This window comes from Phyllostomus discolor, chromosome 7 (assembly GCF_004126475.2).
Source record: "Phyllostomus discolor isolate MPI-MPIP mPhyDis1 chromosome 7, mPhyDis1.pri.v3, whole genome shotgun sequence".
In the NCBI taxonomy this organism is placed as follows: Eukaryota; Metazoa; Chordata; class Mammalia; order Chiroptera; family Phyllostomidae; genus Phyllostomus; species Phyllostomus discolor.
Window position 1 is genome coordinate 4,632,076 of NC_040909.2, and position 16,345 is coordinate 4,648,420.

The following is a 16,345-nucleotide window of genomic DNA, read 5'->3' on the forward strand; positions in this document are numbered from 1 at the left end:
AAGGCTTCTTATCCTGGGACCTCAGAGGGACCCTCCCTTGGGTTCCGGGCAGGGCTGAACAAGTGGGCCGGGGCGCGTGCTTGCACGCCTGCTCTCCCCACCAGAACCTTCCTCTGCCCCGCCCCCGCCGAGCAGACTGTCAACAGGCATCTCACCTAAAATAGAACCTCTCCAAGAAAAGGATGCAGTGCCCCTCAGTGACTCACCGCCCAGATGGGTGCAGCTATTTCTATCCAGCCTCTTGCAGACAGCAAGGAGCCTGGACCGCACCCTCTCCCGGCCCCTCCCCGGCCCAGGCTCAGGCTCGGGCAGACAGGCCCAGCACGCAAGCCATCCCGTGGGGGATACTGGCCGGGGGAGCTCTCCGAACCCAGCGAGACTTCCCTCTCTGCCTCCCCACGGGTCGCCAGGAGCTTGCTGGGATGGGCCGCTCCTCATTCTCTTCCTCCGTTCCCAGAGGCCCCGCCCCAGTGCCAGGGGGATGGAGGCTGCCCCCTGGGCCGAGAGAGGATGGCTGCACACCTCCCGCCCATTGCCCACCGAGGCCAGGCCTGGGGCAGACCCCCAGCCCTGGGAACAGCAGCAGCGAGTCTCCCCCAACTGCACGCAGTGCTCGCGGCTCCTCGGCACCCCCCAAGCTGCTGCCCACCAGACTGAGAGGGAATGCCCTCCTTCCAGTGTGACAGGAAACCTCTTGTAGGTCCTGCTGTCCACGAACCTGACCCGGCACGTGGCCAGGAGGCGGGCAGGCCACCAGCCACAGACCTCCTGTCCTAGGAGCCAGAGGTAGAACCAGGGCGACCTTGGCATGTGGACCCTTCTTGCCAGCAAGGACTCCATCCTGCCATCTTGGAGGGTGGGTGGGGCCTCCATGGACACCCATGGGCCTCAGCCCAGTAGGGACCTGGGCAGCAGCAGGGCTGGGAAGGGCAGCGTTAGGGCTGGGAGGCTCCGGGTGGTGTGCAGGCCAAGGGCTGGTTTGGGGTAGGGGGAAGCAGAAGCTGCCGGAAAGGGACTTGCCCTAGGGAGCTACTGCCCCCTCTGCCCGGAGCCCGCTGGGCATTCGGAAAGGCAGAGCCCTGTTGTGGGCTGTGGCTCTGAGGGGTGTTCTCCCCGAGAAGAGCCCCTCTCGGCCGCCCCCTCACTCGGACTGCGCAACGTGCAGGAGGGCAGCCGAGGAGGCACTGCCCGCCGAGGCCGGCGAATCACACGGAGAATGAGCAGACAGCCACGACCTGTCTGCAGCGGCCACGCCCCGCTACTCCCTCCACTGGGCTCGGGGGCAGGAAGGGGAGTGGGGGGCAGTTTTTGGGAGGGGCCTCAACATCCTCCCCACGGGGACACTGGTGACACAGAAGCTCGCCACCCTGCATTTTAACCTCAGAGGGTGGGATCACACTTTGCTTGTCACTCCTGGCCCCAGAGGGTGCTGCCCAGGGTACCTGCCTCTACGCTGGGGCGGGGCCTCACTGCCACCTCCGTGGCTCCCAGGAAGCTCTGCCCCCCCCCCCCCCGCCCCCAGGCAGTGACGGGCTCTCTTTCTGGTGCACGAGGCTCCCGGCCCACCTCCCACCTCCGAGGCAGGGGGCTGCGCACGTCACCGAGCCCGCCTTCCTGCAGAGAGCGGGGCTCTCGCGGCGGCTGGCCCTCCCCGGGACAGCAGGCACTCAGCGTGTCGGATCACTCTGCGCTGACGTCGGGCCCGATGCCGCATCCATGCTTGTTTCCATTTTGGTACAAGTGGAAACATCACAGAAACAGCTTCTAAATGAGCCCTCCCTGCTGGTGCCAGATCCAGAGGTTCCTGGGGGGGCCCCCGCCAGCCAGCGCGACTGCACGCTCTTTCCGGGCTGTGAGTCACTGGCCGGGACAGGAGGTACATGTCCCGCCGTGGCCCCTGGACAAGGGCAGGCCAGAGGAGGGGAGCCAGGCCCCACCCGGGATCCAGCTTCCCCAAGTCTGCCCACCATTCGCTTCCCCTGTCAGCTGGCCGGCGTCAGGCTAAGGGGCAGGCACCACAGCGTCCTCTAGCGCAGGCGCCCTGACCCAGGGCCGGGGCGGCCAGGCCTGGCCCACAGCGGAGGCCTGTACCAACCTCATCAGGTCGAGACCCCAGGAGAGGCCCCGGACACCTGCCCATCATCTGAGACCGAGATTTGGGGTGTGGAGCTCCATGAGGGGGGGAGAATCTGCCCGCCCTGGTAGTCTGCAGGCACTTGGCCCCCACCCCGTGAGAGCCCCCATCCCCACCCTGGCAGCCCTGCCCGCTGTCCAGGCCATCCACTGTGCCCCATAAATTCTCCTGTCTGGGACCAGGCCCACTCCCCGCACCCGTCCCACTCACGCCTCTTCAGAGTGTGGCGTCGCCTCAGCTGCTCTTCAGGACCCCCGGGGCCCTTGGGGCCCAGCCCTTAGCTTCCCCACCCGTCTACCCGCCGGCCCCCGGCTGCCTGCCTGCCCGCCACCTCTGCTCCTCAGTCTCACCCACCAGCTTGCCATCACCCCACACTGGGAGTCCTCCAACATCGCCCTCCCCCCGTCCTCCTCCAGCCGTCTAGGTCTCTGCCGCGCACCCCTCCGCCATGTGCAGCAGCCCTGGGGCCTCGTAGCGACCTCACCTGCTGAGCCCCTGCTCTCTGTTCAGCCGGGGCCCTGCCGTCCCCTCTCTCCCCGCCCAGCAAACCTGGCCTGCCACGCCAGCCACTCTGCTCCACGGTGCGCTCTCCCGGCCTGTGTCTGCTTCAGGACTGGGCCCCACCGCTTCCCTTTCCTCCAGGCTTGCGGGCAGGCAGCGGGCTGGGCAGCAGGCACACGGGCTCCCCTGGGCTCCCACAGCTGCTCAGTGGACTCACCCCGTCTCCCTGGGAAGCTTCTCTCCACAACGGCTGCCTCGATTTCTCCTGCCCCCTCCCCGATGTCTGGCTTAGATGCTGCTGCTGCTTCCAGTGCCTTAGAGGGGCCGCTCCACAGGACGGCTCCTCCACACCCAGGACCTTGGCCTGCCTCTTCAGGGGCCCCCCCACACTCCTGCAGTCCCGCCCCCAGTCCCGAGTCCCCAGGCACCCACCCCTTCCCTCTCAGAACCCAGGCAGGGCCACTGTCCCCTGTGTCTCAGAAGCCCTCTCCTGCCCACGTGGATGGCCCTTGCCCCACACTGCGGAGTGACGGAAGCCATCGCAGGCAAGAACGTTCTTTAGGACTCGGTCCCGTGAAGCGGTGGCACAGGCAGAACTCATCCCGGGTGGGTGACAAGCAGAACGGCAGCCGGGGGTGGTGGGAGGGTGGGGCAGGGCAGGGTGGGGCGGGGCGGGGGCGGGCCCGAAGAGACTGTCTGTGACGATGAGGATGTTGTCTGTCCCCATTGAGGGGTTAGGACGGCTCAGGTGCAAGCTTCCATCAACACCCACTGAATGGTGCACGAAAGCTTTGCACATGTCATTCCCTGTAAAGTTTACCTTAAAAAGAAAAACCCCTTTAAGCAAACGCCGATCTCTGGTTAATGGTACGCTTGCTGAAGAGTTCAGTGGGGAGTGTACTGATGTCAGTGTGTGCTTGTGACGCCCCAGGGTCTCCAGCTCAACCTGGGGGCTGCCTGTCCAGTCTCCAACATGCCGTGGCATCGGCCGTGGCTCTCCACAACCATCGCCGCCGCCCCGGCCCGGCCTGTGCCCAGGACCCAGCCCTGTCCTCGTGGGCTGCTCCCTACCCGGCAGCCAGAGGGGTGGGGCTGCGGTGTTGCTTCATGCAGCTCTGTGTATCTGTATGTTTATAGTATGTTCCCTATCTATCTATCTATCTGTCTACAGAGAGACAAACATCATGTAAAATTTCCCACGTTAACCATCTTTAAGTGTCCAGTGCAGTGGCGTTGGGTACATTCATAACGGTGTACAGCCATCACCACTGTCTATTTCCAAAAAGGTGCTTTTCAATGTCCCCCTGACCTCCACACCGCCACCTTCCCTTCCCACACCCTTGAAATCACACCTAGAAAGGGCAGGATCCGCACGCCCTCTGGTCCCGGCCGGGCACCCCAGCCACCTGGACCTGGCCTGCTCCTTGGCCCTCCACGGACCACGCGCCTCCCCTCAGGCCTCCCCTGCCTCCGCCCGTCTCCAGTCCAGCTTCACTCTGGTGTCCTGTAGCCTCACTCCCCTCCTCGCAGAAGCCCCCAGGGGTCTGGTCGCAGCACGACACCAGGCACCAGCCTCCCCGCCCAGCCTGCCACCTGGTCCTGCTCAGCCCTGGCCCCGGGAGTGACTGTGTGTCGGCTTGTGTGGTGATGGGTGGGAGGGCTGCCTGTCCCACTGGCCTGCGGGCTCCGGGGCCCGAGCAACAAGCCTGGTTCCACTCTACCTGATTCTCCAGAGCCAGGGCCCTTCCCGGCTTATGGAAGGACTCCAACAGCATCCGCGGAGGGAGGAAAGGCGGGAAAGAGGGCTGAGGGCCACGCCCTGGCTGAGGGGATGCGAGCGGGCTTGCCCGGGCCGAAGGCTGAGCTAGACGGGGAGTAGAAACGGCAGCACCAACAGGTGACCGGCCAGCCACTGGCCACGTCACCGAGCTTTCCCCCTCTGCCTCTTCTTGCCTCTGCTTTCCTCTGTCACCTCCCGCTCCCCTCTTGTCCCTTCTCCCTGGTCCCACTTCATCTGTTTCTCCTTTTTGCTGCCATTGTACTCCATTCTCTTTTCCTCCTGTTTCTTTGGCCCGCACATATAAAGGTGGGAGTTTTAGGAATAAAATTTCGTGTTTCCTGTTCTGAATTGATTTTACCTTCACTCTTGCATAACTTTAGAGTCTCTTTTCCCAGCTAGAAGTTGTCTATCGTCCCAGGCCTGAGGGCCCCCGCTGCGAGCCAACCCTCGCTCCCGCACAGCCGCCTCTCCCCCACCCCCCCGGGGGCTCTGGCCTCCGCCCCGCAGCGAAGCGGGCCACATGAGGGGGGCGAGGGTCCTGTCCCCTGGCACCAGGGACCAGCGGCAGGCCTGGCTGAAGCTTCGGGGCGTTTCCCTGCTGACTTGGAGACTGCTGGGGCCGCAGTGCCCACGGCGAGGCACACCGCCCCAGAACTGGACTGACGGTGGGAGAAGGACTCCCAGAGCGGCTGCCACCCGGACGCCCACTTTCACGCGTCCAGAGGTGGAGGAGGGGAGGCTGGGCACCTCCACAGAGGTCACCTCCTCCTGGGCGCAGGAAAGAAGAGGACACTGCTGCCCCTCCTCCGCCCACTGCTGACCCGTGTCCTTCTAACACCTGCTCCTCGTTCCTCACGGGCCCAGGCAGCAGCGCGGCCAGGAGGGAGCAGAGGAGAGGGGACGCGCAGCGGCGGCTGCAGCAGCGCGGGATCCGTGCGCACTCACAGCACCGCCCCCGGCCGCCGTCTGGTGCCCAGCCCTCCGGAAAGGAGTGGGATGCAGGCAGCAGAGGAAGAGACCGCGGCCATCGCATCCTCTCCCTCCCTTCTGCACACCACCCACCTGGGCAGCTGCCCAAGCCCGAGGCTCGTCGGTGGGGGACGGGTGGGGGGCCACCATGGATGAAAGACCCTTGGCCTGGTCTCAGCAAAGTCTAGACCTTGGGACAGAAAATCAAAGGCCCTGACCACCCTTCCGCAGTTTTCTTAGAGGAGCTTTAAGCGATCCTGACCGGAGCAGGGGCAGTGGGCAGAGACGGGCGGGCTCCCATCTGCAGGAGCCCAGGCCGGGGAGGCCTCCGGGGGGGCTGGCAGAGACGGCCATGCCTGCCGTAGGACGCTGCCCACATCCTCCGGCCAGCATCACTCCATCCCCAGCTTTGCCGCCCTGCCCTCTGCCCCCATCACGGGGCAGGCATTTCCCAAACTGGGTGCCATGGAACAGCAGCTTTAATGCTCTGGGAACGCGAGTCTGGGAAGGGCTGCTGGCCACAGCCCTGCACCCCGGCGCTCCGCGGGGCTGCCGGGAGGCTGCCGGGAGGCCGACGGCCCAGAGAACCTCCCCGGGAAGAACCACGGTGTGTTCCCAGCCCGGCACACGCTCGGAGGGCCGGGCCTGGAGGCCTCTCTTCTCCAAACAGGGCAAATCTGCAGGCAGTTTCGGGCCCCTTCCTCCCGACCCCGAGCCCCGCCCTCCTCCCGGCAGTGAGGCAGATGGACCGAGCGCCGCCAAGGTCCTCCCACTCTGCTGTTGTCCCCGGCACACTCGGGGGCTGGCTGCCTTCCCACCGAAGATCCCGGGCTGGGAGGAGCCCACTGTGCGGTGAGGGCTGGGATGCCCACGTGGGGAAGGAAGCCGCCGTGCGTGCGGGGCTCTCCCCTGATCTCTGCCCTCCCCACCCGGAGCCGTTCAGACTCGCCAGCTCGAGTGAGCCTCTTGGGAGGGCGGGACCCAGAGGCAAGGCCAGCACACAGTAGAGGGGGTGGGGCGGGATGCCCAGGGCGGGGTCTCTCCTCCCTGCCCGCCGAGCCTCGCGCCTCCAGGGCGGCCAGTGCTCTGGCCCCTCGCTGGCAGAAGGGCACAGGTGAGCCGCCCCGGCTTAAACACGCTGTTCTGCACAGTGGGGCGCAAACACTTACCTAACAACCGGGGTGGGGACAGGCCGTCTCTAGTCCCAGATGTCACAATCACGAGTGTGCACGCCTCCTCAGGAAGCCCCCACACTCCAGGAACGACTCCAAGTGCTCTGAGTCATCTCCCCGCACCGGCAGCGCCCTCCTCGGAATCTCACACTTACCTCTCGCAAACCACACGTCCCACACCCACAGCGCCTCATGTCACAAATAGACCCCGACCTGCGAACAATTATTCTCACTCATCCCCCCCCTGTGGTCCTAACGGCTCCTGCTGCGGATCATTCCAGCGGCGTGTCTGCCGTCAGCCCCTCTCCGACCTGCCCAAGGCAGAGAGAGCTCGGGGGGGAACCAGAGACTCCCATGGGTTGTTGCCCCAGCACATGAGGTTCATTCCAAAGGCACGGCCCCCGCTCGGCTAATACATTGGAGCAGCCGGCCCCCAGGTCACCAGAGGGCCTCCAGGGGCTTGGCCGAGGGTCCCACACCAACTCAGCGTGTCCCGACCAGAGCCAGAGGGGGGCTGCGGACCCAGGGCCTCCTGGGGCAGAAAGGCTGATCTCCGGGAAATGGCCCCAGAGTGGCCTCCTGGTGAGTGTAGGCCACTGTCACCCATTGTGAATGCCTGGCCCCCAACCTCGGCCTCCATCCCAGGGTCGTTTCTCTGGGGATAGGCACTGGCTCCGCCCCGGAGGGGAGCTGCTTCCCGGGTGCCCCCCCAGCACCTGGCTCTTCTGCCAGGGCCCACTGCTGGGGACAGAGGCTGGCCCAGGGCCCACCTCAAATGAGACCCCATGAGGGAAAGTCGTCTGTAAGATTGTCTTTGGTCCTCTAGGCACCGTTCTTCCAGGTCCAACCTGGACCAGTAGGAGGACATCTGGGCTCTGGGGCCGCCCAGGCCTTGGGGAGGAGCAGGAGCCCCTCGGGAGGGGAGACCTGGGGCCAGGCCTGTTCTCCCCTGCTGCTGCCGCCATGTCTGGGGCCGGAACACGCCCCCAGGAAGCCCCAGGGGCTGGTGGCCCAGGGAAACGGAGCAGAGAAGAGAGCTGGCGACAGAGGACAAGGGAAGCAGGGGGCGTGGGAAGGCAGGTGCGGGGAGCGGCGCGCAGGCGGTTACCTGGGTGAGGTGCGGGTTGGGGTTGAACCCGCACTGGTTGCAGACCTTGCTGTGACACTGCGTGCAGGTGTTGAAGTTTGGCTGGCTGGGGCCCGGCGTGAGGTCCGAGGTCTTGCATATGGGGCACAGCGTGCTGCTGGGGAGGGGGGCGATCTGGGGGACGGAGTAAGGTGACGTGGGGGTGCTGCCCCTGTCCGGCGACACAGAGGGGGACCGCCCTGCTCTCTGCGTCCTGCTGTCTACCTGCAGCGTCCTGCGGGGGCCCTCGGCCTCCTGGCCCGCGGGGCCCTGCGCCCTCGCCTCCCGGGGGCTGTCATGGCCGGGAGCCGCAGCGGAGGCCTGCTTCGGGCCTGGGGAGGCTGCTCTCTGGCTACCCGGGGGCTCCTTGGGGTCCAGTCTCCTGGGAGCGCTGAAATGACACGGAGAAGAACTGCATTAGAGACACATCTTAGAGAAGCGGCCTGCAGGGGTCGCTGCCAAGGCCCGCCACCACCCCCCTCTCCCGCCCCGCAGCCCAGTCACAGCCCCCGTGTGACCTCAGCCACCTGCTGAGTGTGGGCCGTGCCCCCCCCCACCTCGTGGCCCCGACCAGCATCTCCCGCTTGCACCCTCGGCACCGGGCCATGGGGTAGGACCACGAGTGCCCCTCAGACACCCTGATGCGGCGCGGTTCCGGCTCAGCGGGTCTGGGGTCCGCATTTGGCAGAACCTCTAAGGTGACGCCTCTGTTATGGTCTGCAGACCGCACCTCGAGTACCAGGGCTTTAAACCTGCGTATCAGAACCACCCAGGGGCGGTTTTTAAATTTCTCTCAGCCTGAACCACAGACAAGTGACAAGAGGTTCTGTGGTGGCTGAATGGCGGCGTTAGTAATTTTCCCTCCCCAGATGATTCCAAGATACAGCCCAAGTTCAGAACTGCTTCCCTGGCACGTCTGGTACGTCCGAATGGGCTGCCTTCAGAGGCTGGACCCCAGACGGCTGGAGATGGGTGGGGGAGGAGCCCCGGTGCCGGCACCGTCACCGTCACCGTCACCATCACCGACAGGGACAGAGACGCCTTCCTCCTGGCGGCCCTCCAGCCGGCCTGCAGCCAGACCACGATGGACCCGGTGAAGTGTTTCTGCTTTCCCGAGTGTGCGGGGCTGGGTGGGGTTCTGGGGTCCAGCCCTGGAGGCGCCACAGAGGGAGATGCGACCCGCCTGACCCCTGCCCCCACCCCGCCCCAGCCTGGCCGAGCTGAAACCCGCAGTGAGGTGGGAGCGGACCGCCAGGTTGCCACTCTCTGCTCCCTTGTGCTCCCCCTCTTCGGACCCAACTGGGATTCATCTCCGCCCACTTTTCTTCCGAGCTGAGAAAGGCTGAGCGCAAAAAGCCAAAGGCAACGCTTTCTACGGCTTCCCTAAAACTCCGTGCTTGCTTCGGTCCACATTCATCTGGGCGGCCACTGGCACCCGGGAGCCAGGGCAGGCTGGCCCGGCCCCTCCTGGTAGCACCTGGCTGACAGGAGGAGACCCTCAGTTTGCCATCCCTCCATGAAGGCCATCTCTTGCCAAAAAGATCCCGGAGCCAACTGGCAGGACAGCTCAGGACAGGCCGTTTCGGAAGGGGGCGGTCTGGAAGCCCACGGAGAGGCCCCTGCGAGGCCCTGCGGCTCTCCCCCTCCTCTGCAGACCTGCTGGCGGGGAGACGCTCGGGCTAATCCAGACGCTTCCAGAAAGAAGAGCCTCTAGTGCATGTCCGTCAAACATTTCTGTCCTCAGCCAAGAGCGACACGCAGACCCCCACGCAGCCTCACAGACCCGCGCTTCCTTCTTCCATGGGGTCGCCGGAGCCTGGGGCTAGCCCCCCCACCCCCGGGCCATCGGTGCCACCGGCTGTGAGGACCAGGGTGGGGGTGGCCGCGGCGTCTCAGGCCCACATCCAGAACCTGGCACCAGGGCGTGTCAGTAGACTCATTTCTAGGGATGGTTGAGCAGCGTTCCCACTTGGTTAAATCCATAGTCTCGTTTCTCGTGTAAGTTATTTGGGGCCGGAATTTCAGGGCAGCCCTGGAATGCGCGTCGGAAGCCGCAAGAGCCCTTAAAAAACACGTGAAGGGGCTGCAGCCCCTCCCAGGAGCGCAAGGTCCTGGTGGCCGCTCAGAATCCCGCAACGTCTACCCAGCCCGTGTTGCCTGCTGTGTGTGGCAGGCGAGCTTGTGTGTACACAGTGGCTTTTTAATTCCATGTGGCACCACTCTATAGTCCTTCTGGGGACATTTGTTTGATGTGACAATTAGGGATCCAAACTCTAGTTAATGTCCAAGTCAGCTGCAGTGCAAATGAGCCAATGAATGACATGTCTGCGCCTGGTCTGCCCCTCGAGGCCACTGCCCCCTGCACGCAGGCCTGCGACGCGTCCACGGACCCGACTGCCGCTGTGGGGGCCACCCGGTGACACCAGTACATCACCCCTCCACTCCCCTGTCCTCCCGATGATTCCTCATACCTTCTCCTTGACCTTCGAGCTCTGACATGGCCCTCCCTGTCCTCACGGTCACTGACAAGCTGCTCTCCATCCCACAGAGAAGGGGGAGCCGCGCAAGAGAAACCTGCAGGTCCACAGCCTCCCCCGCATGTCTGCCCCCACTGTGTGCCGCCTCCTGTCCCCAAGGCCCGCTTCTCCCCTGCGCAAACTCCCCCCGTCCTTCATTACCCATTTCCCCCTCTACTGGGTTATTTCAGTAGCCGTACGAACATGCTTCTCCAACCTAAAAAAGAACTTTGACCCACATTCCCCTTCAGCCACCGTCCCACTTTATGGCAAAGCCCTGCCAATGGTGTCCACTCATGGCTTCCTGCTCCTGTCCTTTCCTCCCAACCTGTCCCAACGTGGCTTTTGCCCATCATTCTGCAGAAGCCACCCTTGGCCCCAGTCCCCAGAGGCCTCCACATCATCAATCCCAACAGCTGCCTCTCAGCGCCTCACCTCACTGGATGGGCAGCAGCAGCAGCACCGGCCGCTGCTGAGCGCTCCCTCCTTCCCGAAATAAGGTCTCCAGGTGCCCTCTGGAACACCACCTTCCCCTGCCTCATCACGGGACCCCCCTTCCTACATAGGAGGGACTCCATCACTGTGCACATGCACTTCTCTGAATGCGCAGGATCCCTGCGTCTCAAGGCCCGCCCAGACTCACGGCTTTAGGTCCCACTGCCCGCAGACAACTACCAAGTGTGAACCCCTGGCCCAGAGCTCCTCCCGAGCTCCTCCCTGGCCTAAGTGCCCGCTCCACGTCTTCACCGACATGTCTGGTTGGCACCTCTGAGCCCTGATCTCCCCCGGTGCGCGCTCCTCCTGCTCTTCACCTTGGAGGCCCTACATCTCTCATCCCGGTTCATCATCGGCACATCTCGTGGGCTCCCGAGTGTGGCCCCTCCCACCGCCTCCTTGCTTCCTCTGGTTCAAGCCCCTGTCCCCCCCCACCCCCCACCCCGTTCTCGGTTCTGCCTAAGCCTGGCTGTTTCTACTACTCTCCCTCCCATGGTCTCCTCTCTGCCGCAGCCGGAATAATCCTTCACGTATGTAAATCAAACCACTCCCCTCCTCTGCTTAACCCCTCCAACAGCTTCCTTTCCCTCCCAGAGGAAAAGCCAAACATTCTGCAATGGCCTCTGAGGCCCAGGAGGCCTCAGAGGCCATTGCAGCCCCTGAGGCCTCCAGGGAATTCAGCCCCTTTCCCTCCGGCCTCGTCCGCGGCTGTGCCAGGCCCACGCCTGCCCCTGGGCATTTGCATCTGCTGGCACTTGCACTCTCTCGAGTCTTTGCTCTGGAGGCATCTTGGCAGGGACACTGCCCCCAACCACTGTGCCTCCTGCTCTTGTCTTCACGGCACTGAGTACCTTCCAGCTCACCGTGTAGTGCATGCATTGCTTCTGCATACCTTTGGTGATCCCCGCAGTAATTAGACCGCCAGCTGCATGGGGGCAGGCCTCTGCGTGACTTCTCCGCAGCTGCATCCCGGAGCCCAGCACAGAGCCCGGCACGTGCCGGAGGCGCGACACGTGTTTCCCGATGGATGCAGTGTGGGCACATCATGCTTCAGAGCAGCGCGGCTGGTCCCCAAGTGTGTTAGAGCCCAGGGAACGTGGCATGTGGCCGGCCTGGCACTTGGCCCTCCCCTGGAGGGAAGAACTGCAGGAGTGTCCCCTGGAGGCCTGTCCAGCCTCTGGCCACGACCCCGGCCCCACCACGTAGAATCTCTGTGCGCTAAGCACCCGTCACACACTACCTCCTTTAAGCCCCACAGCGAACCCACGGGGCAGCAAACCCATAAGGCAGGACCCATTTTGCTCATTTTATAGACAAGGAAACCGACCCTCAAAGAAGGTAGGCAGCTCCCAACGTCACTAGGACCTGCGAGTGGTGGAGCTGGGACTCTCATGTCAAGGCCACCACCAGTCCCTGTCCTGAGCCACTGTCCCACACTGCCCCTCTGGGGGTGGGAAGCACCGCAATTTGGCTCCCCTGGATTCTCTTTTCTTCTTCTGAAGAGCCGTTTCAGCAGACACTCCCGGGGAGGGGTCTCCAACGCTGCGCCCCACTGCGGCCCTAGCCCCAGCACCAGGCTCGGCGCTGCGTGGCACCCAGCAGCACGGCGGAGCAAACGTCAGGGTGGGGGAGCAGCCCGGTGAGCTCGCGGAGCGGGCGCACGCGTGATCCAGTTATGACCACTGCACCTGGAGTCTGCCCGGCAACGCCGAGGCTCGCTGGGGAAAGTGGAGGTCCGTTCATTCAGGTCCGCTCGTGCATCTGGGCGTTTGGTCATCCGCAAACACTTACTGACCCTGGGCTAGTTTCAGGCCCGGTGACAGGTGCCGACAGTGTGAACGGGTCGTGTTTCTCACAGTGGAATGTGGGTCCTCACAGACGGTCACTGTATTGTTATCCTTACATCTTATACATATTTTATAAGTATCCTTATATCCTTTATAGACACCCATTCAATATTTAATTAAAATGAATTTTTAAAAAAGTGAACCAGACAGGGATCTGGTCCCGTGGGAGCCTCCAGCCTGGAGCGGAGACAGATGTGCAAACAAATCACGGCCTGACGCGCCTCCACGCCGCCCGGGGGCGGGGCGGGAGTCTGTGAAGGCTTTGAGGACAAGGAGACATCTAAGCCAGGTCTTAACGGATGGGCTGTCTCCTGGAGGTGACTCGAGGGCCCAGAGACAGGACAGAGCATGCTCAGTCTGGGCGGCTGAGCAGGGCAGGCACGGCAGGTGCAAGCCCGTCGCTTTCAGCACCTAGAACAGCTCCTGACGGTAGGGAGCCCTGAACCACCTGGACAAGGTGGGCAGCTCGGAGCTAGCATAGCCGGGGCAGGAGAACAGGGCCTCTAAAGTTTCCAGACAAAGCCGTGCTCAGCTTCTGTGGCAGGAAATGGTGGAGGCAGAGAAACGGTGAGAAGAAGGCAATAGCTCAAGAGATACTGATGAGAGAGAGGTGAGGGAGAGGTGAGAGAGAGGTTAGGTCCAGCAGAGGGTACTCCGGCTTCAGATCCAGGGAGGCGTGGTCCTTCCACCGGGAGGAGGGGTCCAGGGGGAGCAGCCAGTTGGTGGGTAGACAGTGGGGAGGGGAGGGGCAAAATCACGAGGTTGGGTTTGGGTTTGTTGAGTTAGTAGTGCTGGAGGGCGTCCGTCCAAGAGACATCGGAGACGGGTCAGAGCTTGGGTCCGATCCAGATAAGTCCAGATGCTCTTATCTGGGGGTGTTAACAGTTCAGTGCACAGGGTAGAGATCACATGGAGAGGACTGGTCCGGGGAGGATTTGTGGGGAGCAGCAGCACTGACGGGAGCGGCAGGGATGCCGGGGCCAGAGAACCGAGGAAGGAGAACACGTGCACACGGTGAGGAAAGCTCCCGGGAGGAGGAGCAGGCAGCCGTGCTGCGAGGGGCCGGCGAAGCCACGGAGGAAAGGGCTCCACCCACGATGGAAGGAAGGGTCCACCCATGGTGGGTGGTCCAGGACATCCGTCTGTCCCTGGGCAACAGACCAGCCCCAAGGGGGCCAGAGTGGCTGGGGTAACCCCGAGCCTCATCAGGACGGAAGACAGGTGCCCCCAGGAGACCCTCCTGAGCAAAGGTCCCCGCAGGAGAAGGTGAGGGAGGCGCAGGGGAAGGAGGTGTCCTCAGGCAGGACCCAGACCAGCCCCAGGGAGGCCAGGCTCATGGCTGTGGACCAGGAGCAGTGAAGCCGCTGGGGGCCCCTGCGCCCCTCCCAGCAGCCTCAGGGGACCCCCTTTCTGGAGGAGGGCTGAGGCCAGGACAGCGAGGGGGGAGGGGCGCCGCCGTAAAGCAGACGAGACGCAGGAGGCAGGTGGGCAGGGGAGGAGGGAGAGGGCAGAGGTGTGACGGAGTGAGGGGCTAGAAGCCGGGCCACGGGGCACTCACTGGGAGGCGGTGGCAAGGGGGGGACGGTTCTGAGAGACGGACAAGAAAGGCAGACGCTGTAGAAACAGCCGACTGTCTCCCCGCTTGCCTCCCTTCCGGTCTGTGAGGCCCCTGGCTGGTCGGAAACAAGTCTCAAGGCTGTTCAGCAGGGCAGGAGGGAGCTCAGAACCCTTGCCCCGTCCTGTCCCGCACCACGGCCACCACCGGGAGGGGCAGCCCGGACCGAGCTGGTCAGGGGCTGGGCTCCCCTCCGTCAGAACCCCCCCCAGGTGAGGCACGAGACCAGCACGCTCCAGTGCCCAAAGATGCTCCACACACCAGGTGCGTGCACAAGGACAGGGCCACCTGGGAAAGATGCGCCGGCCCCCATCCACAGTGGGGAGGGGCCTGGGGCCCCTCTGGAAGCCGCACCCAGCGAGGGCCTGCTCAGGCGGACACGGGCGGGAAGGAAAGGCAGACGTGGGGGCTCCAGGAGGCAGGCCAGGCTGGGCTCCGCGGGGCAGCATTCTGGGGCGCGCCCCCCACCGCCCCCGGCAGGCCACCTGAAAGGGAAGTCTTCACACCAATAAACGGCTGTGTTTGTTCACCGGGGAAGGAGCGAACTGAGGGAAACTGTTTTTCTAAGTCAGAGCGGCCGGAAGAGTCCCACAGCTTCAAACAAGGTTTTAATACATTCACGGCTGACCTTTCTGTAATAGGCAATTACGGCTGGGCAGACGCCGTGGGAGGACGGTCTCCTTTGAGACCCCGCGGTCCCTGCGTGTTCAGGCGGGGGGTGGGGGTGGGGGCTGCAGACCGGCGAGCAGTCCTGCGTCCCGGAGCAACCCTCTCGGGAATGGATGGGGGGGTCACAGAGTTTGAGTTCGGAAACAGTTCCAGTGGTCACACAAGAAAATGTATTGACTGGCCCAGCTTTCAAGCCACTGGCCTCTTGCCTTTTTGATCTTGTGTCTTTATCAATAAAACACATTTGCGTATCCTCAGCCCGTGAATTTTCACCCACCACGTCTGTGCACGTCTATGCCGACAGAACAATACCTCCCCCAAAGCGGAAGAGCACGAAAGGACGGGGTAGGAAACACGTGTAAACAGGCGTCTTCGCCTTTCCCTCCCACGCCGCAGTTGCCATCTCGGCTCCCTTTCCTCCTTGGCGCACGCACCCCTACTTGGAACCCACCGCTGATCAAACCCTTAATCTCTCTGTCTCCCAGGGGGTCTGAGTGCTGGCTCTCCTGGCCACTGAGGGCGCACTCAGGGCAGGGGCAGGGGAGCCCCAGGCCCCCGGGGGCTGCTCCGGCCGGCTCTCCTGACAACCAGGAACCACAATGCATTCGCTCCACTGGCAGCGACAGCACCGAGGTGGGGGTCTCTGTAACTCACAGCCACAGCCTCACAAGGGGGCTGCGCCCGGGCAGGACGCCAGCACCATGGGCTCAGCCTCGGCGATGCTCTCTTGAAGCTGGGGGACATCCTGTGGGCTGGGCGGGAAAGATGCCACACATGGGGTGCCTGGGGGGGGTCATAGCACAAGTCGAGCTCCCGAAGAGGCAAAGGCTGACAACCTCCCCTCCGACCTTCCCAGCCCCTTGAAGCTGCCACCCGCTATAAAGGGAAGATGCCAACACCCAAAAGACCCTGGAGAATCTGGTCCTCCTTGGTACAGCCGTGGCAAAGCACCGTGCCAGCCTGGTGACGGCCCCCAAGGCAGATGTGTACCGAGATGCTTGGGCATACACGCGCTCACACCCCGGAGCAGACAAACCCACATGGAGAAGCCCCAGCGTTGCCCAGATGCCCGCCACCGCCACTCATCCTGCCCACTGAGGAACCGGTGGCCAACTTGTCCTGGGCCACGCAGGCTCCCGTGGGTCCCAGGCCAGTCCGTCCGGGCCAGGAGGGAGCAGGGCTCAGGCAGTGAGCTCTGGCTGCTTTGCCGTTGTGGAGGGAAACCGGGATGAGCGTGTGGGCGGAGCAGGAAGGCAGAGAATGTGGCAAGAGAGCTTGGTGGGAATGAGAGTTGCTGCTGCCAAACACAGGCGGGGGAAGATGCCAATGTAGGAGGAGGGGCCGCCAGGAGGCTGGGAGCCAGCTGGGAACCAGCCCGTAGCTAGCTACTGGGAGAGCAGGCCCTGGGACCTGGCCCCCCAGCCCCCAGGCCTCCGTGGGTCCGCCGGGCCGAGAGCCCTTCTTAGGACAATCCGATGGGCCTTGGCCCCCCTGAGGCCCGGCCGGTGCCCAGAACCCAGA

At 63.9% G+C, this 16,345-nt stretch overlaps 1 protein-coding gene across 1 annotated transcript in view; it reads right to left on the minus strand.

The window, feature by feature from the left end:
* The window catches only part of BSN (bassoon presynaptic cytomatrix protein), a 39,261-nt gene extending 30,972 nt beyond the window's left edge, over window positions 1–8,289 (minus strand). Inside the window, 2 exon segments of the mRNA XM_036031503.1 lie at window positions 7,665–8,073; window positions 8,240–8,289. Of these exon segments, the coding sequence (XP_035887396.1) occupies window positions 7,665–8,073; window positions 8,240–8,289 (459 nt within the window).
* Between the last annotated feature and the right edge of the window lie 8,056 nt (window positions 8,290–16,345).